The 25819-nt window shown below is 46.1% G+C and overlaps 2 protein-coding genes across 3 annotated transcripts; both read right to left on the minus strand.

Annotated features, from left to right (window-relative positions):
* Window positions 1–198: 198 nt before the first annotated feature.
* On the minus strand, window positions 199–6499 carry ppp5c (protein phosphatase 5, catalytic subunit). The gene is made up of 13 exons (XM_084675011.1): window positions 6349–6499; window positions 4989–5230; window positions 4001–4148; window positions 3763–3884; window positions 3603–3668; window positions 3395–3493; window positions 2788–2893; window positions 2543–2685; window positions 2352–2439; window positions 2175–2215; window positions 1879–2057; window positions 1542–1623; window positions 199–1401 (listed from the first exon to the last, which is right to left on the minus strand). The coding sequence occupies exons 1-13, from the start codon at window positions 6440–6442 to the stop codon at window positions 1339–1341; spliced, it is 1473 nt and encodes a 490-aa protein (XP_084531137.1). The 5' UTR covers window positions 6443–6499; the 3' UTR covers window positions 199–1338.
* Window positions 6500–16857: 10358 nt separating this feature from the next.
* Window positions 16858–25441, minus strand: tgfb1a (transforming growth factor, beta 1a). 2 transcript variants are annotated; one of them, XM_084674477.1, is made up of 7 exons: window positions 25037–25441; window positions 23405–24811; window positions 19441–19710; window positions 19104–19332; window positions 18823–18970; window positions 18352–18462; window positions 16858–18210 (listed from the first exon to the last, which is right to left on the minus strand). In XM_084674477.1, exons 2-7 carry the CDS (start codon window positions 23730–23732, stop codon window positions 18163–18165), a joined length of 1134 nt encoding a protein of 377 aa, XP_084530603.1. In that variant the 5' UTR covers window positions 23733–24811; window positions 25037–25441; the 3' UTR covers window positions 16858–18162. The 2 variants fall into 2 exon arrangements, with proteins under 2 accessions (XP_084530603.1, XP_084530602.1); XM_084674476.1 differs by having other exon boundaries at window positions 18823–18973.
* Window positions 25442–25819: the final 378 nt, after the last annotated feature.

Here is a 25819-nt window from a genome sequence, read left to right on the forward strand (position 1 = left end):
GGCTGTTACCATGGATATAAAAAAATGCTGCCATCTTGTGGTCACGACCAACCTCTGGGAAAAGTATCGAAGGCCGATTGTGCCAAAACGTGTGAACTATAGTAGACTGATCAGGACCAGAGTGAATATCTCTCGTTATGGCTTTGACTTTCATCAGATTAGAATACAGAACAAATGCATATGAACAGAGACTATTCGTTTAAAGAACATGAGTGGATTTTTTTTTTTATTCAATAACTTTCTCCAAACATGTACACAGATTTTGTTTTAAATGATACAGTATTTATATACATACACATCAGTGTATTTCATCTAAAAAGTTGAGGGCCATAGGACATTGCAGCTGTGCGTATAAGAGGAGAGGATCGGTTTTGCTGGACATCTGTGCGCAAGTCCACACATGGGCTAAGTCACCAGGAAACAAACATACAGTTGAGACTGGCATTACCAGTGACTGCCTTGTAGCACAGCAGACTGTGAGGGCTGTGTAGACTCAGCCAGGCGAGTGACATGGTGACAAATGAGACATATGAGAGTGGCAGTATCTTTCCCGATAGGGGGAAGACCTACAGAAGTGCAAAATTAAGTGATCTATGTGTTTTTGAACGTGGTATGTGAAGAACTGTTGTCACAACGTCTACCAGTCAACAGCACCTTCCTGGGAGAGCATCAATGTTAGTGTCAGACATTTCTCCTTCCTAAATGGGACATACATGTTCATATCACGTTTGGAATACAGTTTTTTTTTTTAAGAAAAGAAAGATTTTTTGTTTATCATTACTTGAAAAATACTGATGTGCAGGAACATGCTTGTCTCACCCCAATCAGACCTGCTCTTAGTTGTGTACAAAGGCCAACAGTACAATTTCACAGGTTGTTATCATGTAAAATCAAACATTTCTGATATATTCCATAACAGATCTTTGGTACATACCAGCTCCTTGATCACATCAGTTAGCTGCTTATCTATACAGCCACATTCTTAAAACCAAGCCACTCCAAATGGATGCATAAACTTCAAGGTCATTTTCTATACCTAGGAATGGTACCCATGTGTGGCAACAGAAATTAGGATTGTTTTTTTTTTTTCTTCCAGTTTTTTTTCCAATACATGAATGGCATGCCCGATTCTTGAGTTGGCTGGTCTAAGTAATCTCTTCCTGCCTGAACTACACCACATGTACTCTGAATACAACAAGGGAAAGTATTGAGGAGAAGGATCCCTTAGGCAGAACATGAACAGGGACATGTCTAAGCGCTGGAGGGAGTGATGTAGCTGAGATGGTTCAGGTCAGAGGGGAGGTCGTCGGTGCCTCGAGCAGAAGAGCATGTCCCCCTCTACATCATCCCCATCTGCATCAAGGTGTTAGCGTACGCCATGGGCTTCACATTCGGATGAGGCTGCAGATCGTGAGACAGATACACAAAGGAATCAATTACAGCTACTATTTTCACTTTCATAATCGTTTTATTTCCCCCCTTTAACTGCCTTATTGAAAAGGAAATGAAACGCAGTCAGAAATGACACGAGATGTACTCACCACAGCAGTGAACTGGTGAAATTCTGGCTTTAGGTCGGATCCCCTGAGATGAATGTAGGCTCCTTTGTTTGCCATCTGATCACTGAAGGAGTAGAACAAGACAATACTGTTACAGTACACCTCAAGTCTGTGTGTGTGTGGTTCCAGACAGGGTTCAAGGGGATATTCAAAGCAAGCAGGTGACCTACTATGTGCCAGATGCACCAGCAAATCATGAGAATCGGTTAATCAGGGCGACAGGCGAATTGCAGACAGGCCAGTGAAGCCAGGTGCTCTGAGGACACCCACGTTCCTCTGGCTGCCATCAGTACACACAACAGCAGCCTGGGGGACCTACCAGTAGTTGGGAGCCGAGAACACGGTGATGCACTTCCCTGAGTGAGTGATCTCGTAGCCTTCGCCCTTCACTTCGTGGCTGCGCACGATGTACTCCAGCTTGTTCTGGTCCAGAAAACGCTCTGTTACGTCCGGCCCAAACTGACAGCTCACTCCTCGCTTACTGACCGACCGTCCATTCTAAGAGGGAAGAGAGGCAAAGGACACTGTTAGGAAAAACTAATCGACACAAGAAGTGTCCTGACATGTCCAGTTGCTATCAGACTGTGCAACAAAATATATCAAACAGGTACTGACCTGAGGCTGTGGGTCTGACCACAGGAGATCACACATGGGACCTAAAAAGGTTAACAGACAAAGAAGAGAGTTCTCATAAGACAACCCTCACACACGCACACACACACATGAACGCGCGCACACGAGCACACACACACACACACACACAAGCGCACACACACGAGCGCGCACACACACCAGAATCTGGTGGCTGTCTGTTCCTCTCAATCTTCCTGAGGTCTTCCAACGTCACTCCATCCTCACTGAAAAGTCCCCCGTGCATCACCTGAGACGAAACACACAGTATTCATTACATCAACACTTTCTTCGACTTAAAAGCGGCACGTTCAAATAAGGCAATTTTATTTGGTGTGCGAGGCAGCACTGACCAGAACTTTGCTGTTGATGCACTGTGCAAGAGGCAGCCACTGGAAGACCTCGCTGAACAGCTGGAACATCTGGGCTGTGTACTTGGCCTTGACCTCGCCCTCGAAGCCATACATCTGGTTCATGTTGTCCGTCTCATGGTTACCTGATGGGACAGTTTTTCCATCAACACGACAGCATCAGAATGCAGGTCCTTTGCACTGAAGCAACACACCACAGCTTGCTCGCGCGACAGGAGAACACTTACCCCTAAGCAGGTAGAAGGAGTCAGGCAACAGCAGCTTGAAGCCAAACAGAGTGAGAATGACCTCAACAGAAAACGAGCCGCGGTCCACAAAGTCTCCGTTGAACAGCTGTGTTCCACAGTTAAGGTTCATCGTCTATTGGCATTCCGTGATGCATGTAACGATAAATCCAGGAATACCAATGCACTAAGCAACGGAGCCCTGCATCTCGCGAGCCCTGCACAATCATTCACTACAGAGACTGCACTATTATGCAAAAACTCTACTTGCAAAACGAGCCCCTTTAATTTGAACATTCACAAACTCAAAGTCAACACCAAATCAACTAACTGACCTCTTTATCACCACCTGCATCACAGGCACTGTGCTCATTTAATTCAATACTAAAGAGCCGAGTATAAAATATTCTTTAGAAACTGGCCTGAGTTTGAATCCAGCCTTAGCACTTTGCTGCATGTCTTCCCTCCCCTCTCTCCCCTGCCTTTCCTGTCACACTTCACATACTAACTGTCCAATAAAGCATGGAAAAAATGCATAAAAATATATCTTTAAAGGAAACTGGTAAATGACTTCAAAAGCGATGACTAGATGACTCAAAGGAAAGGATACGTAAGGATTGGTCTGTGAGGGCAAGCCATTCAACTCAAAGATGTTGAGGAGATCGTAGTACTGTCCATGTGTGTCACCACAAATGGATATCTTTTCAGTCTGTTAGGGGGACAAGATAAACATTCATCATTGTGCTGCGCAGAGACGTATATTAATGTTTCCAGAGAAAACTCAACAAATATTAACCACTAAGTGAAAACATGTTTACCTCTTTAAGTGTTATTTCTACAAGACTTGGGAGTTTGGATAGAAGCTCTTTTACTTGGATCAAAATCTGCAAAAACAAACAAAAACATTTATTTACAGTACTTGTACTGGTTAACACTTAAGATATCACAAGAAATATCTTTCCCACCAAAAGGCTGTACCTGATAAGCACACTTCCTATGCAGTTTCTTCTGATCCTTGAACCATTCCATCATCTCCTTCATGAACTTCATAGTAACCTTTCCCTCTTCCAATTTGGGACCCGTGTAATCGTCCTCGATCACTGCGTTGTGGGAAGACAATTGTCAAAAAGGACAAAGGTTCACTCAATATATATACACCGTTATCTTCTCTGTTAATGCAAATAATATATCATTTAATGTTAAACAAAACACTCACTCATGTTTTCAATATCTAGAGAGTCTACGACCGATCTTTTGATCTCATCGCTGGCGATGGCTCTCTCGAAGGCCTTCTGCTTCACAATCTTGTTGCACTCCTGGTACTTCATCTTTGCATCCTTGTCATTGGGCCTCACCTTGACCACCTACCAGCAGGCCACGAGGAAACACATTTACATTTAGCAGACGCTCTTATCCAGAGCGACTTACAGTAAGAACAGGGACATTCTCCCCAAGGCAAGTTGGGTGAAGTGCCTTGCCCAAGGACAGAACGTCATTTGGCACGGCCAGGAATTGAACCAGCAACCTTCTGATGAATATCCCGACTCCCTTACCGCTCAGCCATCTGACTCCCTGTACACATCCATGGACATATGTCACAGCTAGCGACAGTCATACACGTGCACACTGACATGGAAATACGTTGAAGGCATGTCAGAGCGGAAAACAGAAATCTCTCATAACAGTATTCAAAATCTTCCCTTTAAAACTAGAGTCAGATTCCTGTAAATTCATATGTACAGTGAGTACTGTCTATGGAGTTCATGAAGAGCCATAACAGCTACCACCTTTACTGACAGTGAGGCTGTCCAGCACTGATCCGTGTTGCCACAGGTTTGCTGTTTATGCTTCATCTGCCGTCAACATAGCTTGGAAGACAATAGGCTGTAAATCAACAGCGGCATGCACCATGCAATATGCTTTCACATTGGATTTAATTGGCATCTTCAGTGGATTAAGGAATAATCCCTGTTCTCTTTACGTAAACTGAATTCATGGAACCAATGCACTGAAGATAAAACGGGGTGTCAAATGTACAGCTCAAATATTTGTTGCGGGATGTTAAATTGTACATTTGTTTTTAAGTTGAACTGCCCAAAGTCAATACAGGGAAATCAGTTTATACAGCTTAGACCCAGGTCTGTCTGAAATTGTCTACGATTTAACATACCTATTCCTGCATATGCCTAATGATAATTACTTACAGTCTCATAGTCTTTGAGTGCAGCCTTGAATTTGCCAAGAGCCATGTTGGAGGTGGCCCGGCGGTAGTACCCCTTGATGTAGTTCTTGTCTATCTCCAGGGCGCGTGTAGCGTCAGCCAGGGCATAGCCATAGCACTCAGTGCGTAGGTATGCCAGGCTTCGGTTACTGAAGTAGATGGCATTGCCTGGATTAAGCTCCAGGGCCTCTGAGTAATATTTGATGGCGTTGTCATAGTCTTTCTCTGAAAGAAAAACCGATACAGATTACAAACTCAGAGACAGAGAAATGTTGTACTTCTCGTTGTGCTTGTATCCCTTATCACACATAGAAGCCGCGCCGGAGACAACAACACACATGCTTCCATAGAAACTCAACTCCAGTGCACATAAATCAAAACGATACGCTTGCAACGACATACACCTTTCGCAATTTATTTTCTTCTGTGACTGTCCTATTACACCTAATGCATCTCTCAAAGCCTCACGAAATGCTCAAATATAGGGTTAATAAACAAGGGGTACAAAGTATCTGTCCAATTTATTGGATCGAGCGTCGTGCCGCTTATCTTTACACCTTAGTCAGCAGAAACAGACGTTAAGCTAGCTAATGGAAGTAGGATACCGTGTGGTCTAATGTTAAATTGCCATGCGCTGCAAGCTGTATAGCTAGCTATAGTAGCCCAACACCATTAGTTCTACAAGCTAGTTACAGTCGCTATAGCACTAGCTTTCAAAACGTTACATGTGTAGGTAGTCACGGGCCTCAGACACGTTAAATTCCGTAAAACACCCATTTGTGATTTGACATGGCTATTCCATTTGTTATAAACGAACTACTGTAGTTTTGAACTCACTGGGCGAAAAAGCTTGTCAAATAGGTAGAAAGCCCAGATAACTTAAATGAATGACTTGACAAAGCTATCTAGCTAGCTAGTTTTAGCTAACATGCCTGACAGCACGCACATTGGCGACTATGCCAGCGAGTTGATTAGCTAACAAGCTAGCTAGCGTCAACTCGCGATGCAGCGCGCGCGTAGAAAATTAAAGCTAGCTAGTAGCTAATTACTTCACATGCCGTTTGTCGTCAGCTAACAACAACGGTGTACTGCCTTTCCATCTAGCTCGCTATGTTTTGATGATGAGTATCTAGTTGGTAAATATAGTGATTCAATTACCACAACTAATGTTATCCCAGTGTCCAGATGAATGGTGATGGCTCGGTAGCAACCGGCTCATGTGCTAGAAATATTTACCTCTGACATCCCATTGAAGGGCACTGTATTCATTTAATAGCAGGTTGCGTCCCAGTTAACTGCCTGCATTATGATATACACATAACACAAACAAAACAAAAATGTACCTTTAAAGTAAGTATTCGCCTTCTCCTTGAGTTTCTCTGCATTATTATCTCCCTCCGCCATCTTCTCTCTGCCACTTTCCGTGTCGTGCGCCATAGACTGTACAGTCGCAAAGCTTCCAGAAAGTCGCAAATTGAATCTCTCTCAAACGAGCGATTTGCTGTAGCGCTGATCAGTCCAGATCATTGGTTAACGCGGTATTCCCTAGCTCATCCCATTTTACTGGAATTTTCCTAAATGTTCAGTAACTAGATATATATGTTTGTCTCGGAATTCACGACACCTTATTATTTTATTAATTAACACAATCTGTAATTAAATAATGTTTGTAAAAACAATGAAGAGTTCTAATCAACCACCAGGGGGTGCCACAGCTCTATAGCTAAAAGAAGTTTATTGGTTTTACAAGCTTGACTCACATACTAGAGTGCAGGGACCCACAACACTGGGAAACACACACACTAAATAAACTCTTGCTCTTTATTTATCCCATCCTGCTGTCCTTCCTCCAGGGAAGCAGTTGTCAGCAACATCAATGGCGACCGGGGGCCAAGTCCACCCATGTCGGAGAGTGATGCCATCAGCCCTTGATGGAAGTGTCTCGCCTGAAGTGTTTTGGTTAAAGTGGATGTCTCATAATTATGGGAATGCATAACCAACATTTTACTACTCTTAAATCAGTTTGATGAGGCCCCTAAACCTCTGAACAAATATGTCCAGTCAGTACCCCTAAGCCCTTGTGATCAGTAATATCTTATATAAGGATGTGATCATTTTCTTTCCAGCTGAATTCAGTATTTCTGAATTTTCCTCTACTTTGGGGACCTTTCATGGACCCCAAAGTAGAGGGTCTTATTACATGACAACCATTCAGACACCTATTTTTCTTAGAGTGGAAACATTGCTTTTCTACATGTGTTACACAACACACACACACACAGACACACACACACACACTGTAATATGTTCCTGTGGGGGCCAGATCAAATGAAAAATACACTCACAGAAAAGCGAGACAGATTTTCAGTCATATATTTGGAGGGACTGGTATGTGTCTGACTATGAGGATATATCTCAGTCCAGTCTGACTCACAAGGGACACCCCACAATGTAGAGGAACCAGCCAAGCAGTCCACTGACTCACTTTCCTCTAAAAACACTTACACAGAATGAGCACAAGTGACTTCACTTTCTCTTGGTGAGTTTTTCAACGACTCGTCACTCCTGACTGACTTCCACCTCTCTAATAGCTTTGTTTGTAGAGGGAACTCGATAAAAGTAGAATGTAAGATTGAGTTTACAGTCGAATCCCCAGACGAAAAGAGAGTCAATTCAGACAGTGAGTGGGAGAGACTGTGTGGGAGGTGAAGGTAGAAGAATGATGTGTGGTGGGGTGGAAGAGGGATATGGCTTTCGTTGTGGGTGGAAGATGGCTGAGTTGAGATTGTGGGGTCCTGAGAAAGTTTAAACAAACATAAAAAGAGAGATAGCTAATATATGAGCAACATGAGAAAAAGGAAGATGAGGGTGTCCGTGTGCCAGGTTTAAAAGACACAGTGAGTGATAAACTGTCAGTTAGATGTTGAGCCGCTGCAGTCAGCATCCTGTTCTGGATGTCGACTCAACAAGTCTTTCCACGCAAGCACGTGGAAAGTGAGTGCCGACGTTCCTCCTCTCCTACTCAGATCCTCTGCCCTGCTGTACCCCCCACCATCTTCCATTCTGTTGGGGCAGTAAGTAGAGTAGTACTCCCCATTACTTACATCCTGTCTGTATCTCATTCTCTACTCCACTAATGAGAACGTGACTTCAGGGGGCCTGCGGGGGGGCCTGGCAGGACTTACCATTTGAACCACATGTTTTTCTAGCGGGTAGGGCAACAGACTTCAAACAAAATTAAAGATAATTTGCCAATGCAGCGGTTTTATTCTCTCCAGCTCCACCCTTCCGTGTGTTCTCCCCCCTGTGCTCAGTTTGGGGAAGAGATCAGTGCACGGGACACGTGATTGGCTTAATGATCTGGTGAGTTATTAAATCAGTGACTATCACTGACTCATTGTGAATGGAGGAGTGTGCGGTGTACACAGATCTTTCCAAACCTCAACGGAATTTAGGGCCGAGTGGAATAGCCTGCGTGTCGGCCAGAGTGTAAATCAGCATCCGAAAATGACACTTTACAAGTTCACTGGGGGTTCTTGTGAGTTTGAAAATGAGGACTTGTAAATTTGATGTAGTGGAAAAAAGCACACGAAAAAACACATACCTGACTAAAAACACTACTGCTGCCTTTACTTTTTTCACTTTTAATTCCAACTTCTTTGCTTCGACTTCACTTAATTCCTCAGAGGGCATTGGCGATGAGAAAATAGACAAGGATAGAAAAAGATCTTGTGTTTATATTTGTGTGAGCGTCTGCTTACATTTATTCCGGAGTTGTTTGAAATATAAACTAAGGTCCTTATTCCCAATGCTTCCATGAATCCCCTGATGATAAAGCAATTCCGAGTCCACTGCAAATTCCAACAGAAACCTTTTGACCCTCTGTGGATGCACCAACAAACAGCGTTCGATTCCACCGGGTGACAGAAGTGGAGAAACGGCAACACTGCAAACTGAGTGGCTTGACAAAAACATGGTACCTGTAGCTGATAAAAAGGACACAGATGTGGTAATGAGTCCAGAGGCCCAGAGTGCTTGTGTGTTTGTAACACACTGGCTGTGGATCCAGTTTTCCTAAAGTTAAATCATGCTTATGCCTTGACCCGCTCCAGGGCCAAAATGTGTTGCTGAGTCTCCCAAATGAAGGAACTGAGTCCCTTGTTAGATCTAAAATGCTAATGAATGTATGTCTTAAGCCTCCCCAAGTCTCACCTCTGAGAGCATTGTCCAATGAAAAAAGCCAACACAATTTATGTACCCAATCCAGCTAAGGCAATGTGGAATGTGACTAGTTTTATTGGATAATACTAAGCAGACCATCCGGACAGAGAGGCACCACAGCCTTGTTAAAAGGTATTAAGTAAATAGCCACCTAAATATATAATTGACTTAAATAATAACAAATGATTCCATGGGAAATAAACATTACTGGGTTGTCAAAACTAGGAGGAAGTGAGTCTGAAAGATTCATTGTTGTCACTCCCAGTGTTTAGAATAGCTAGTCTGGATGTCTACTTGGGAATTACCAAGAATGCTATAATATAAATAATCAATCCCATTATCCCAGTGTCTGTCAGTTTAGTTTTTTAACCTTTGTCCATCCTTTCCCATTCCCCTCCTTCTCTCCCTTTCACATGTCCTTCTGCATTTAAAAGTCAGCACCCGTTTTCCCCTTTTACTGTCCTCCTCATCTATTCATCAAATGAGTCTCTCCAGAGCTCCTTTCCCTCACCCTCTCACATTCCCTTTCTCCATCATTCTGTCCGTCTGTCCAATTTTTTCCTCTTTTTGAGCGGAAGAGGGTTTGATGTGTGTTGGGCAAAAGAACAAGGGGACGGATACACACCCCAAACAGGAAATGAGAAATTCAAGCAAGTAGTCTGTGTGACTTACAGAGAGAGAGGGAGTGTGTGTCTGTGTGTGTGTGAGAGAGAGAGAGACAGAGAGAGGGAAAGAGAGAGGTAGAAAGAGCATAGATTTTTTTGAGAAAAGAGAAATGGAAATGAGATCCAAACACAGCAGCAAAATGGAAGCAATTGTGGGTGAGTTAAAACAATTTGAAAGAAGAGGGAGTCATCTGGGAGGAACACCCAAAGTTTCCCTGGGATATATTTAAATCCAGTGACCTCCTACTTTTCCCTTTCGGTGACATCAGCCAGTCAATACGTTTATCCACCACAGAGTGAAAACGTTCCTCTTTAAAAGTGTCTCGAGGACGACCCACCCATGTCACAGCTTAGGAAGCATAGGATTCTTTCAGTCCTTACATGGCAAGAGCCACCATCCTGCCAACAGACAGCGACGTGTTTGTGTGCGCACTTTGTGGACAGGCCCACATACCCACACCCTGACAGCAATGCTAATGTGTTAGCCGGCAACACAAGAGCGGTTTCTGCACGCAGCTCATAAAAGGCTCTGTCCCTCGGTCACTTTGCCTGCAGAGGAGAGAGGGATAGTTAAGAGCCCCAGTAATCCTTTCATCTGGCAGTGTGGTTGTTATTTTCGCGCCCGTTTACAGTAGCGACGTCGTGTTGTGGCGTGGAGTTTGTTTTACTTCGCAGGCACTGTTCCTACTGTTTATGAGCAATGAATGGTGGAGCAACGCACATATGGTCACCCTTCCCCACAAAAAGGAACCCACATCATAAGTGACTCAGGATGTGTGGGAATGCAAGTGTCCTGACCAACGTATGACCATGGTGCATGATAGGGAAGATAGGCTTTGAAAGCTTTCAACAGTCAAGGTGGTCTTGAAAAAGCCTCGACACCAAACTACTTTGTTATTCCTCCAGAGACGACTCCAAAAGATGGAACAGGAGGGAATAGACAGGGAATCAGACGTAGAGACAGACACATGGCAACAAGCTCTTTCCACAAGCAAACAAGACAGGCCAGACGAAGTAAATGTCATTTGTGACGTACAAACACAAATTTTAAAACACAGAGAGGACTCAAAACATCCAGGATGTTGTGGGGGAGCGTTTCCCCTTCCCGGTCCTCCTACAGTTGGACCTCTCTTCCTATCAATTCCTGTATCTTCCTGTCACATCTAATCATATAAATTCGAACACAACTTTGGGCACATTCCAAACTCATCTTTGGGCCCCCTTTCTCTCCAAGGAGCCGTACGTTTTTTTATGAGATCACATCCTGTGCTCTTGGGTGGCCTCGTGGAGAAGGCTGAAGGAGCTTCAGAAGGAACCGGTGGAAATAAAAATGCTTTAGATTATCCTTGTCCACAGCACACACTGTGGTCAAAGAGACGGGCGAGGGTCCAAGCGCAAATCAGCCTCTCACGTGCACTCACTCACCCACTTACTCACACATACCCATCAAGGGGAGGTTTAAAAAAACATTTTGTATAAATTCAGGACCACCATCCTTGAAAAACATTAAAGATGTCGTAGGATGCATTCAGTGTCTCTCTTAATCTTGTTCGTTGAAAGAGGTGATTTTAATGCCATTGACAGGAGATGTTGGACATAGTGTGCTGTGGATGTCTGTCTGCCATCCCAGTCTGCTGCTCTGGTCTGGATGAATCACCATCGCTCTGGGGCTGGTCTGCACTGCCAGTGCTGAAGCAAACTGGCTTGAATTAGTGGTCAGCTATGAAGGACAGTGTGTTTGCTTAACAACCCCTCTCCCTTCCTCTGCCTTTCTGTCCACGTGTGTGTATGTGTGTGTGTGTGTGTGTGTACATCGTGTGTGTGTGTACATGATAGCGTGATAGCATGTGAAACCATGTGAGCACATGGAAGACTAAGGGAGAAGTAACTGTAAACACACCATACTGCATGCCTAACACAAAGTCGTCCCCCCCCCCCCCCGTCACAGGAAGTGGATCTAAAAGAGTGAATCAGATTCTGACCCTAGCCCCTCTCTCAACTCTAGCACTGCCCTGATTACAACACCAACTTATTTCTTTTTCTGTCTCAACACTCAGCCCCCCCCCCTTCCTCTCTCTCACCCCCCTTCCTCTCTCTCACCCCCCTTCCTCTCTCTCACCCCCCTTCCTCTCTCTCACCCCCCTTCCACCCCCAGTCTCTGTTCTAAACACACGTATCCCATCTTGGGTTATGACTCATGGCTTTCTCCTCCACCCATCTTTCTCACACACTCTCCCTCTCCTTTATTCTATCCGTCTGTGATCCCCCCTCCCCTCCCCTCCCCCCCTCTGGAAAATGATGTGAAACAGCTGTCACACAGATGTGTGCCCCCATCTTACCTGCTCAGGTGTACAAAACGTCCCATAGAGAATCAAAGAGGCTGGATGCAAAGAAAAGGTCGCCTCCCCCTATCTCTCATTCTCTCAAAAAAAGTGCTGTGTACACACAATTGACTTCCAAACATTGAAATGAAATCACACAAACTTCAATAACACGTGTACACTCAAAAAGAAACACACACACACACACAACCAACAAACACATATGCATGCTGTCCACAGTTCAAAGGATGGCGTGTCATAAACAGAGGGACTGGGAGAGAGGAATGTGTTGTTCAGAACCTAGCGGGAGAAGAGGAAGGGGGGGGGGCGTAGGAAGAGGGGGGCCTTCTGACCTCATGTCCTTCTCTCTGGATGTCTATAATAGTTTGGAGGAAAGGGCTGCATACCCTCTCTTTTTGCTGACATAAACCTTGCACGCCCATCAATATGGCCCCACTGACAGGGTAGGCCGTGGATCCCGGTTGCCTAATCGAAAACAGAGCTTGGAGGGACACCCCACCTCCACTACTGCTAGTCTCAGGGCCCATGAGGAGAGTTAGGTTACTTTTCTCTACTTTCAGATGAGGTGTGCGAGTGTGTGTATGTGTGCTTAAGTAGCACTCTCACTCTCTCTTACGCACACGCAAACACACACACACACACACGGGTTTAAAGTGCCACATGAGTTGTGGCTTCAGTCACACCTCTCTTAAGGGAGTCAGCACGCGGTGACTCATTAGAAGTGAGAGGACATCCAAGACAGACGGATGAGTAAGAGAGTGTGGCTGAGGTCCCCTCCCAGTGGCAAGGTCACAGGCTGGGGAGAAAGATCTGACCCTCTGACACCCCATACTCACCTACACCCCCAACCCCACCACTGTGTTCGGGCCTTCTGGGGTAGTGGGGCTGGGCTATTTTGGGGTCCGCTTGGCCTCTGGATAACTGGAAATATGTGATGATTGGTTCCTCTGCTCTGACCTCCAGACTATGAGGACTGGTCCTCTTTCTTCAGAGAGAGAGAGAGAGAGAGAGAGAGAGAGAGAGAGAGAGAGAGAGAGAGAGAGAGAGAGAGAGAGAGAGAGAGAGAGAGAGAGAGAGAGAGAGAGAGAGAGAGAGAGAGAGAGAGAGAGAGAGAGAGAGAGAGAGAGAATGAGGGAGAGAGAGAGAGAGATAAAGAGGGAGAGAGAGAGAGAGAGAGAGAGAGAGAGAGAGAGAGCGAGAGAGAGAGAGAGAGAGAGAGAGAGAGCGAGAGCGAGAGCGAGAGCGAGAGCGAGAGCGAGAGCGAGAGCGAGAGCGAGAGCGAGAGCGAGAGCGAGAGCGAGAGCGAGAGCGAGAGAGAGAGAGAGAGAGAGAGAGGGGGGTGGGAGAGAAGTAGAGAGGAAAATAAAAAAAATCCAGAGCCAGGAAAGAGACAGACCATGACAGAGATAGAAAAAGAAAGGGAGAAAAAGACAGAAAGAAAGAGAGAAAGACAGGAAAGGAAGGGAGGGAGCAACTGTCCCGAGATGTAATTGGTACCTTTCCTTTTTTATTTTTTATCTCACTTTTTTTCCAGCAAATGACTCAGTGCACAACATGCTTTACAACAACTCTAAATCACCGGAGTCAGACACACTCATATGCTCTTAAACACATCATGAAAGACTAAATGTAAATCATACACACATCCCTTGTCATACACACATCATACACACATCTCTCTATCTCTCTCTCTATCTCTCTCTCTCTCTCTCTCTCTCTCTCTCTCTCTCTCTCTCTCTCTCTCTCTCTCACTCTCTCTCACTCTCTCAGACACATCATACACACATCTCTCTCTTTCTTTCTCTCTTTCTCTCTCTTTCTCTTTCTTTCTCTCTCTCTCTATCTCTCTCTCACACACACACACACTTAACATAGTTTCCTTCAGAAGTTTCCTCTTTGAAGAAGGCTTATGTTTCTCTTTCTTGCTTTGATCTATCTCATAACTGTAAATGGATCACAGTTTCCTCAGACGTTTTGCTGCTACCAAAAATGATGTAACGTTGAAAGTTAAAGTGTAATCGTAAAACCAACATATCCATTGTTTTTTTCACAACATTTTCTTACGGTGTATTGTGTTGGTGTGTGGTCTCTCTTCCTCTCCCGTATCAAAAAGCTCAGAAAGCTTCCTCAAAGACCTGTCCCAGTAGGGCTGGGCTGAGACATGGAGAGGAGAGAGGATGAGAGAGAATAACAAAGAGTTTGAAAGGCATGGTCCCGACTCAGCAGCGATAACCATCTGATTTGTCGTTGCAGGTGTGAAGAAAAGGGATGACAAGCAGATAACTCCGGAGGGGAAATGTAAAACAGTACGATGAAGGCTTGTTGTGACAAAATTAGCTTTTTTTGGGGGGGGGGGGGATCAACTGAGCTTTAATCCATATCCTTAAATCCTTGACCTAAAAATCTTTTTTGTGTCTGTGTTCATGTGTGTGTGCTTGCGTATGCGTGTGTGTGTGTGTTTGTTTTTGTGGTAGGAGCAGAGCAGCACCTGGGGCAACAGAGGGCCGTGGCAGCTGTCTCTCTGGAGGACAGCAGGGTGTGTTATTAAGGTCACAGGAATTACACCAGCTCACTTTACTGCTCCGTGTTTAATGAGTAGTTGTGGCAGAGGATCTGTGGACACGTAATTGCCAATGTCGTAGTTGTTCAAATGAGAAGAATTACAAACGCTTTCTCCAGAGAAGTGTCAGGGTGACATGTGTTGCATTTTGTATGATCACTTTTCATTGTTTGCCAGTAAAAAAGGAGCAAATGTAATAGGCAGTATAAGTTGGGTCGACATCGTCTTAAAGACTCTCAACTGGAGAAGTGGGGGAGCACAGCACATGGATGCAATTAGGGAGAGATTTTGTCAACATTGACTCACATTCACTCAATGTGTTTTGATGAAATCAAACTTCAAAGGACAATGTTTGGAATCAAAATAGTAGTAAAATGACACCTGTTTGGACTTGATATCAGGGTTCTGGACACAAAGCAAACACATTAGCATTTTATGGCAAAACATATTTGAATGTTTGATAAGGCTCTTCCGCTCTCTCTCCCTCTCCCTCTCCCTCTCCCTCTCCCTCTCCCTCTCCCTCTCCCTCTCCCTCTCCCTCTCCCTCTCCCTCTCCCGCCCTCCCTCCCTCCCCCTCTCCCTCTCCCTCTCCCTCTCCCTCTCCCTTTCCCTCTCCCTCTCCCTCTCCCTCTCCCTCTCCCTCTCCCTCTCCCTCTCCCTCTCCATCTCCATCTCCCTCTCCCTCTCTCCTTCCCCAGGTCTGTGCTATCCAGTGGCAGGATGTGTCAGCACTGTGAGTGTCTGTCCTCTAGGGAAGCAGCAGCTGTTCAGAGGTGAAGGCTGTCGTTAGGTACAACGATGGACAGACGCTAAACCTCCCTTAAACCTCCCTCCTGGACTCTAATATCCCCTCCCTGATAGATTTATGTGACACTTAACAATAGCACTGTTTTGTTTTGCTTATTCCCGTGAAAATAGAACAGGTGGAGTCACGGAAAGCTGTTTAATGATCTAATGTAGTCCACCAACACTATGTTTTTCTGTGGATAATCACTGCGTTTTTCTAATAATTTTGTACTTGAAACATTTTCTAAAAGGCAAAGTTTGCCAAATAAAACAGCACACTTTGTACCTTGGCATTATTAGACAGCAAAGCCTGGCAGGGAATCTAGACCTGTGGTGTTGGTGGGGGGGAATTGCATTTCAGGTTATTGTGTTTTTCTACTGGCATTCAAACACAAGCCTGCAAGGGAGACATTCCTTTGCTTTTTGAACAAGCCTTGTGTAACATGAATAACCCAGGAACAAGATAGCACAGATCACTGTCACTTTGCTCGAGTACCATCGCGCCTCTTCACTTACTCCACCGAGTTGGTTTACAGCTTATGCAAAACATCTAACACTGATCCATTTGGGCCCAGGGTCGTGTGTCAGTGAGTTCAATGTTTGCATGTGCATGTGTACAGAATGTGTTTAATTTTCCATGCTGTCACTGGCCTTAAGTCTGGAACTAACCAACACGTCTGAACCTGCTCTTCTCATTCCCAATCCTAATGAGCTGTCAGAGTCTTGAGACTGAGAAGGAGAGATAGAAAGGAGAGGAGAGATAGAAAGAGAGAGAGATAGAGAGAGAGAGAGAGAGAGAGAGAGAGAGAGAGAGGTAGAGAGAGAGAGAGAGACAGAGAGAGTGAGAGAATGAGAGAAAGAGAGATCGAGAGAGAGATATAGACAGTAAATAGGCCTACCCCTTCAGGGAGACAGTGCCAGGAATGGGGCTGTGTGTCCGGGAATATGGCAGTCTGGGCCCCACAACCACCTGTGAATCCCAGCTCCACTCCCAGCTCTGCTCAGGCTCCTGTTCTGTCAGGTGCTGTTCAGGCCAGGGCAAATAGGAGTGCACTGTTTACCTTACTGTGGGGGAGACCAGGTACACACAAGCCCATGCCACCTGCAGATGTTGGCAGGCCATCACAAAGCCCACTTCCACACGCACACACACACACGTATACCTGCACACGTAACACAAACACATACACAAAGAAAGGCATCTCTACATTTAGGAAACACTTGCCTATACTACATTTTCCATTGCCCTCCAGAAATCTTCCACAATAATGCAATAAATTAACAACATTAATGTTTATTTCAAGTTGCCAAAAAATATATTTACAGTGAAATGAGAATGACAAAAATAAGTGCAAATTTAAAGACAGAATTGTGTAAGCTCATTGCTAAAAGTGAGATACTGAAGAAGCTATTTTCACCTTCTCTTGAAATGGAATGTGCAAAGAGAACCACTCTAAAAACAAGGAATTAAGACATAAAAAGTCCACTTTGTACTTAAATAAATTGCCAATAAATTGTTCCTAATTTACAACAGCAATGAAAAACAAAAAAATTGTGTACATAAAGTCAATGGTGCTCCCTTAACATCAACACCACAACCACATCCCCCTTATCCCTCTAAAAACATAAACAGACTGAACCAAAGGGGAAAAAACATGGTGCCACCACTAAAACAACCACCGATATTACTCAGGGCTTCAGCAGCACACAACCTCTCCAGAGAACACGCCAGCAGACAGAGATGTGACACAGGCTCGCAGACAAAACAGCTTTTTGGAAGGCATGTTGTCTAATACTGGTCTAAGGAATGAATGGTTCGAATGAGACCAAAGGACCATGAGCTGGTCACCAGCGTTAGTTGCAAGGAGTCGCCTCAGCGCAGGGCCAGTCTCTGTGGGCTGCTGGTGATGGATCGGACGGAGAGCAGGAAAGTAACCAAGAAAGAAAAACCCCCACCCTTCTGTCCTGTGACTCACCACCACCTTCAGCAAATGTCCTGCGTCTTTCATACGAACGTGTGGTTTGGTGTCCTCTCACACGTGGGCGACTCAACAGGGCTTTGTGGTGACAGTTTGTCTGTTGGTTTGAGAATCCTGAACAGACAGCTGTGGATAAGGTCCTTGGGGTTTACATTTTGGTCCTGTTGGCTCATAGGTCAGTCCTCTTCCCATCCCCTTGTTCTAAAGGTAGTCTAAACCCTAGCTGTCCTTGCTCACACATTGCTGCATCACAACAAATCAAGATCTGTCCAAAGTAACGAATAAATAAATTCAGTCAATGAAATATATTTTGTATTTTAAAAGCATATATTCATGATATTTCATATGTAAACATATCAAATATCTGTGTAAAAGTCATTGTCCTTTCTTCATCCAAAAAAAGCAGAATAAATAAGTCTGGTCTCCTGCAGGTAGGGCAGGTCTACTCAGACCGAGCTGACGATGTCCACCCATTTCCATCTTCAGTCCACATTCATCCTTCCTCTCTCGCTCCTCTTCTTCTCTGCATTCTCCCACATGGGGTCCTCCACGCGTGTTTGTGTTCTGGAGACAGAGAGCTTGTGAAGGACATCTCCCAGGGGTTCTAGCTACACTTGCAGGACCTCACAATCATGTTGGACAGCTGTTCCACCTGCGGTGTTAAGAGAGAGAGAAAAAAAAAAGTAATGATCAGTACCAAAGCACCATTGGCCAAAACGCGAAGGGTCACAAGCGCACTCAACATCTGTTGTAACACTTGGTCAGCAAACAGAGCCAGTGGGTCAGGCTGTACCTTGTGCTGTCTCCCCACGTAGTAGAGAATTGGCAGCGGGTCCAGAACCTGAGGGACACAACAGGGCTGGGCAGACGCTCCAGGATTGTGGTGTTTGTACAAGGCCAAGATCTTCAGGAGGAGGAGAAGAACACAGACGTGTCAGCACATCAGTCAGCAAAGCAGCCTGGCCACATCAGCAAAGCCCCTGCCAGGGTAATAGTAACATACAAGGGCTACATTGCAGAGGGTGACTATCATGCCTGTGTGTTAGAGAGAGAGAGAGAGAGAGAGGGGGGGAGTGAGAGGGAGAGGGGGAGATAGAGAGAGAGAGGCATGTGTCTTGTTTGCTCACACTGCTGAGACGATGTGACTACGGTTTGACCTCCTCTACAGCTTATAGAGTGGAGAGGTCACCGGCTACGATATAAAGGTCTGTCACAGTCTGACAATGTCAACTTGGCAGATGTGGAGAGGAGTGGTGTTTTGTACCTGAGAATATTTGTTTTCAGCATTCCAGATGTAGGTGCATGACCCCATGCAGTAGTTGGCATGGTAACCCTTTGGTTTATGAATCCACTTCCAGCCCAGATCTTTCCGGAAGTCAATATACAGCTTCCTTACACAACAGTTCTCTGTCCTACTGGAACAAAAAGATAAATGTTCAAATGTGCTTGAAGATGAAAAAATATGAATACATGAATTTTACAGCACTAGGTAAAATAAAGGGGTGAAAGCTAATGTTTTAGAGGAAAGGTAGAATTGGTTGTTACTCTGTGCAGGTGTCTTCTGCTGTGGTGGCTCGTTTCTTGCGCGAGGTGAGATGACTGCTGCTGTTCAGTGGAATGGACATGGTCAGGATGTGTGGTTTTTTCAAGCGTTTGGCCATTTCGCCTTGGTCTCCTCTCTCGTTGTCTGTCATGCCAGAGATGGTGAATCGGAAGTTGTCCACCGGCTTCCCACATTCGCAGTACAATTTCAGCAGTAAGCCCTCCTCCTCCGCTATTAAACACACACACGTACACGTGTCACAACACTACAGTTCGGTTCGGGCCCAATAGCAGGGGTTAACCTTGTTCGAGGAGCCAGGCGTTGGTACCACCCACTCACCAGAGCCCTGCAGCCAGTCCTTGAGGGTCTGTGTGACATCGAAGGACAGCCAGCGTTCCCCCGAGGAGCTGGTGACAAAGCGTGACCCGAGGTAGCGGGCGTCGGGCCCCAGGCCCTGGTACAGCTCCAGCCTCTGCTCTTTCTCGATGTTGGGCTTCCTGATGAACAGACGGAGCTCGGCGCTGGACAGCAGGTCGGAGTCGCCCACGTTCGCACGCATGTCGGTGATGTTGAACAGCATCGGGTGTTGCTGCTTCGTGCTCGTTCCGCCTGGTGGGGTGGGGTGGGACGGTGACAGAGTTATTGACTCAGTTTCCATGAGGGAACTGGAGAACGCGGGGGATTTATGGCGTGGAAAGCACCTGTAGATGTAGAAGCTGGTGTTTACATTACACCATTAGACCAAAGCTATCAAACAACCGGGCATTTTACCTGTTTGCACACAACGCTGGCCTTGCCTGATCATGACTCTTAGCTGTGCGTCTGTGTTTTATTAGTGCTCTCATGCAACCTTTGTTTCACAGCTTGTCTGAGACAACACAGTGGAGTCATTTACCCCCCGAAGACCCAGACCGCAAGCAAAACCAACCCACAGATGGAAGACTCCGGCATGTACCAGGAGTTTCATCACCCAGAACCAAGTCGGACAGAAACAGGCTGCGATAAGGAGAGAAGGGAGAGAGATAAGACATAAAGAGAGGAAGGGAGCGAGCGAGGCAGGAAGAGAGTAGTTACAGAGGCAGCAAAAAGGGAGGGGGGAGGTGAAAGAGTTCACGTCGTAGTGAGAATATACAGTAAGGCAGTTTAACGCACCACCATGTGAAGACACGCACTGTAGACGTGTATGTTTGCGTGAGTGTGTGGGTGTGTGCATGTATGTGTGTGTGTGTGTGTGCGTGTCCATGAAGACCACGGTCTGGCCCAGACCCAAACACTCAACTCTGCCCCAGCCTGTCAGGATAAATTATCCAGCGTTCAGCTCCACCACAGCTTCAGTTATCCCACTCTGGAAACAGAGACTTGGCTCTTTCACAGAACCAGCTAGTACCTGGCTGGACCATGCCGTATCAAGGCTCAGGGCAGAACCATGTTTTATAGAATCATATTCATCACTAGAAACATAGGCAGAGTTCTCATACCATATCATATAAACGTGTCAAGTAACTTCAAACTTAAAGAAGAAAGAAGGCATTTGTATGGGGCAGAAGCAAACATGGAGAGCTTCACTCGCTTTCGCAGGCTATGCAAAGCAAAGGGAAGACAGATAATTGCACACCACAGATGAAGAAGACAAGCAGAGACACACCATGTAATACACCTGCAAGGAAGCCGTTGCCTCTGGGTGGAGTGGATAAACCCTTGTTGAACGAGTTGAGGGTGGGCCCATGTTTAAGAAACAGGAAATAACTAAGTCATTTCCCTTATTTGAAGACCTTATCAGTTGTGACATTTATGATAACATTATATTACTCACATCTAGCACTCTAACACATTGTAAGAGATCTACCTCCAAGCCTCAGGGATGTGAAACAGTCTAAAGATGATGGCAGATTGTGACGTATAGGGGAGCATCCCGTAACTCTGCATGCCATGCTGACCTGGCGGTGAGGAGCATGGAGTCTTAGCCTGGCGTGTTGCCTGGGTGAGGAGCATGGAGTCTTAGCCTGGCGTGTTGCCTGGGTGAGGAGCATGGAGTCTTAGCCTGGCGTGTTGCCTGGGTGAGGAGCATGGAGTCTTAGCCTGGCGTGTTGCCTGGGTGAGGAGCATGGAGTCTTAGCCTGGCGTGTTGCCTGGGTGAGGAGCATGGAGTCTTAGCCTGGCGTGTTGCCTGGGTGAGGAGCATGGAGTCTTAGCCTGGCGTGTTGCCTGGGTGAGGAGCATGGAGTCTTAGCCTGGCGTGTTGCCTGGGTGAGGAGCATGGAGTCTTAGCCTGGCATGTTGTGTGCAAGTCTGGGTGTGTGAGAGGATTTGTGTGTTGAATGGAAGCCTCTCCCCAGGTAAGCCAGGGACAGCTGTTGTGACAGGTAGAGAGACAGCTCTGTAATTACCTCTGGGAGGAACCAGGATTCCTGCAACAGGCTAAATACTTGCGTCCTCAGTAGGCTTAGGGGCCACCCTCCAACAGCCCCCTCTGCTCCACTGTTCCCTATGCCATCCTCCATCCCTCCCAGCAATAACCCCCCCCCCCCCCTCTCCCACTGCACTCTTGCATCAACTTTGCAACCTGGTAGAGGAAGTCTTGGGTTCTTTAATCTCCAAATAACCCCTGGCATTGCCACTAGCATGGGCTATTTACCTTAAACCCTGGTTTGGGCACATAGCTCCACTCTCACAGTGCTGTCTGGCCTCTTTAATAACTCTACTGTGTCCTAGCAACATTTTATATGTACGTGAATAGTGAATGCACGTGTCTTTCTTTGAATAGTGCTTTTACATAGCCTGTAGGCTAGGAGGGAGATGGCATCATTTCAAAATTACAGTGGGAACTTAAAGGCACCAAGGCCCCTCAGGATTATGCACACAAATATGCCTCCCTGAAGGCACCGAAAATGTTGAGAAAACACGTGGTATTCATCGAATGAAAGATCCACGTGTTGAAATGGTTGAAGGGCATGTTTGTTAAAAAAATTGTGCCATTATGTCATTAAATCCTTTGTAACTTTACTTGTAATTTATTTTGTAAGAGATGACTCTTAGCAAGGTACAACATACCGATTAGCTAAGGCAGTTATTACCCTTTTCTCTCATTCCCTGCCTAAAACACACACATTTCCGTATGTATACATCCACACAAAAAACACATACGCACACACACATAATGAATTAGGCATCCTCTCCAAGTTATGTGGAGGACAAAGGTGCTGTCGACGGGCAGAGCTGAGGGATCAAGAAATGAAGGGATGTTCTGTGCCTTTGGCCGTCCACAGAGGTAGGAAACCTCAGCAGCTTCCCCCCCCCTGGGCATCATGTCCACCGGACCTGAGTCACACACAGACCCGGGTCTATCAGCCTTCCTTCCTGCCAAGCTGCCCAGTCACAAACACACTGATAATAAGTCCTGGGAGAGGGGCAGCAGCAAGGAGGAGGAAAGGGAGTTTGGGGGGTGGGGGCAGTGGGGGCGGTTGGGTGGACGAAAGAGAAAAAGGGAGGGGGTTTGTATGGTGGTGGGGAGAAAGCGTGAGAGGGGGAAGAGAGATAAGGAAGGGGGTGTGGGGGGTAAGGGGGGGGTGACAGAGTAGGGAGAACCCAGTGCTCATGTTACAGGAAACCCCCAGAAGATATCCCAAGTGGGGAGAGGGGATAGAAAGAGAGAATTACATGTCCTCTCTATCACTGAATTCGAAACCATGCCCCCGTTTGTTGTCTGTTCTTTTGACATTCGTCTTAGCAGAACTAAATCATGGCTTTGTTCTTCTTTGGTCTTAGACATGGCGTAGCCATCATTGCACATTTATGCTGTTTTTTTTCTTCTTCTTGTTCGAAAGGGCGGATTGAAGGGAGGACAGCGAAGGCGGTTGCCCAGAGCGTGATTGAAGGTGCCAGAACGGAAAGTAGCAGATGACTCTGCTTACACACACATGAAGCCAACAAAACAAACAATACAACAGTAAAAATGCCAAGAGAACAACATCATAACAGATGCAATACCCGGTCTTGTAAACGTATTTCTCGCCTGATCTCTAAACCTTTTAAACTGCCTAAAGATGTCTAAGAGGGAACAGAAGGGGTACACATGTTAAGGGAATTTATGGGTATTTAAGTTCCAAAAGGCAATCAATCACTTTGCCGGTGAAGTCTGCTACGCATTACATATTAGGTTTCTACATTTTGTTCATACAAGGATTCAACCATGACCAGCCTCCTTCTCAAAGACCCAGTGTGTGTCTGTGTGTGTGTGTTCGTGCTCACGTGTCTGTACGCATAATGAAGTTAGTGTGTATAAAGCGGGTGTCTCTCCACTCACCTGTTTTCATGAAGAACTTGTGCGGTTGCTTGGCGAAGTACTCTTCCTCCTCCAGCTGGGGCGAGAAGGTTTGGGCCTGGTGCTCTTTGATCATGTCCTCCGTGCTGTTGTAGAGGGAGACCAGCGAGGCCGGGATCTCTTCTCCCTCCGCCTCCTTATCCACCTCAGGCTCCTTAGGCAGCCGCAGCTTGCTGAGGATCTGTCCCCTGATGGCCTCGATCCTCTTCTTCTTCACCAGCTCCAGGTCCAGGGTCTTACAGGTGGACATGCTGCCAACGCTGCCTACTACCGTACAGAGCGCCATCAGCGCCAAGCATGCCAGCCTCATGGTCGCCCCGTCTCTCACCGGGAGTCAAGTGGCTGAGCGGTGAGGGACTCGGGATAGTAATCAGAAGGTTGCCGGATTGATTCCCGTCCGTGCCAAATGACGTTGGGTCCTTGGGCAAGGCACTTCACCCTACTTGCCTTGGAGGGAATGTCCCTGTACTTACTGTAAGTCGCTCTGGATAAGAGCGTCTGCTAAACGACTAAATGTAATGTCTCTGCTTGTCAGCTCAGTGGCTCTGTGCTTCAGTGGTCAACAGCTCTACACCTCTCTCTCGCCCTCTCTCTCGCCCTCTCTCTCTGTCCAAGTGCTCTGGAGGGAACAGTGAATCACTCAGGAGAGAGGTGCGACTGACGCAAGGTGTTTACAGCCCACAGAACACAATTACAGCACTGTGGCGCAGGGAGCTGCTAATACCGCTGTTGCTGTTGTCACTGCTGCTCTGGAAATCACCTCAGCCAGGAGCCAGGTGGGGAGAAACCAGACACGCTCAGTGAGCCAGCCTTCTGACTCAGCTTTAGGTGAGCGCGTTAGGATGCTGACACTGTGTCCAAGCCAAACAGAACTGTCAAATATCCTCAAGGCCACTGAGGCACCTGCTAGACCTGACTCGGACCAGTCCCTACAGTGACGGCAACACAGAGAGTCTAGGTTTCTCTTGGGGATAATTCCAGTCCTGTTTCGCTGTAGGCAAATACATGCGCTGCTGTATGAGAACGCAACTCTCAATCACTGAGTCACCTCAAAGCTGGGCGATTAATATCTCTGCTTCGCCCTCTTGACCTCTGTATGACTGTTTGAACTATTTTACTATGTACACAAATAGTCTAAAGGGGATCTTTTCTAAAACTTTCCAAAAGACAAAAAATGGTGTACTCCTATGTTTCCCTCTGAAGCTCCATCAGATGATCTCTTGTTTCCTGTGCCCAAAAGATAGATTTCCCAGTGGGAATGAGTCAGCCGTGAGTCGATCAGATAGAGGGGTCAGGAAGAGCATTAACAAAAACACTGGTTCTCACAACGGCAAGCACCAAGATCAGAAGAGTCTTCCAAGCAGGTCTCCGTCAGCAAACTAAGAGCAACTGTGTATTAAAAAAAAGAAAAACTGTTTAAGCATTAAGTGAAAGTCATATTTATGGGTTATGTATCTACTGTAAATCTTCAGTAGTTCCCAAAAAATAACTTCCTCTTTTTCACAATAGCAGCATGTGCTGATGAGTGAAAAAACAAAGGGCTCTTACCAAACTATCATAAGACACTATCAAAAACATTTCCTCTGTTATTCTGTTAGTTATTCTGACAGGTACCTGTATGTGAAAAACAGCCTCCACCCAATCCTGGGAGAAGACAGAAGAGATGTACGCCGCACGTCCTTGGTGAGGGGACCCACCAGAGCCCACATTGAGACACAGCAGCAGTAGCTAGGTGAAACCGAAGTGAAGAGTTACAAGGACTCTCACTTCTCACTGCGCTGGTGATCAAATTGCAGTTGTCTTTTGTCGTCCTCTGCCCCTGAGTCTGCCTCCTGTCTCCGGTCCTGAGTCGGCAGCCCCCTTCACTTGAACACACTTCACACCTTTTCACGTCTTCTTGTATTCCCGCTCCGGACAGAACAGCTTTTACACACTATCTCTAATTGACCCTCTCTCTTTCTTTTTCCGTTCTTCACTCTCTCTCTCTCTCTTCTCTCTCTCTCTCTCTCTCGCACTCTCTCTCCCAACGCTTGTCAGAGCTTGCTAGTGACAAAATGATTTGTGTGAGCTCTACGTTCAGCTAGCTTTTCTTCCCCCCCCCCTCTCTTTTTTTTGTCTGGTTCCTGTTACTTGTCTAATAGAGCGAGGATCTCTCCGCCCAGGAAATGAGGGTAACGGTCGCAGTGTGCAACATCTGTTCAGGAACACAGCTCTGTAGCTTGTTCTCTGTCCATGCAAGGAAACCTGGAGCTGGCTGACTGACTCAGAACCACTAGGCTCTCTCACACTTCAGGGCCTGTCTGCAACTCCGACCGTGTTGGCTGACATGTCAACAAGCCTTGCATGGCACTAGTGTCTGGTCAGCGGAGAAGCTCACTTAACTGGTGCCAAACAAGG

Source organism: Hypomesus nipponensis, chromosome 15 (assembly GCF_054491055.1).
Source record: "Hypomesus nipponensis isolate SF chromosome 15, ASM5449105v1, whole genome shotgun sequence".
Lineage (NCBI taxonomy): Eukaryota > Metazoa > Chordata > Actinopteri > Osmeriformes > Osmeridae > Hypomesus > Hypomesus nipponensis.

Bases quoted from the DNA above. Each gene is read 5' to 3' on its own strand.
- ppp5c (XM_084675011.1), bottom strand. From the start codon at position 6,442: ATGGCGCACGACACGGAAAGTGGCAGAGAGAAGATGGCGGAGGGAGAT. The intron at 4,149-4,988 runs GTAAGTAATTAT...GCCTGCTGGTAG, and splicing joins CACTCAAAGACTATGAGACT to GTGGTCAAGGTGAGGCCCAA. The intron at 3,669-3,762 runs GTACAGCCTTTT...TTGTTTTTGCAG, and splicing joins ATAGGAAGTGTGCTTATCAG to ATTTTGATCCAAGTAAAAGA.
- tgfb1a (XM_084674476.1), bottom strand. From the start codon at position 23,732: ATGAGGCTGGCATGCTTGGCGCTGATGGCGCTCTGTACGGTAGTAGGC. The intron at 19,333-19,440 runs GTGAGTGGGTGG...TGTGTTTAATAG, and splicing joins GGACTGGCTGCAGGGCTCTG to CGGAGGAGGAGGGCTTACTG. The intron at 18,211-18,351 runs GTACAGCCTGAC...TTAACACCGCAG, and splicing joins ACGTGGGGAGACAGCACAAG to GTGGAACAGCTGTCCAACAT.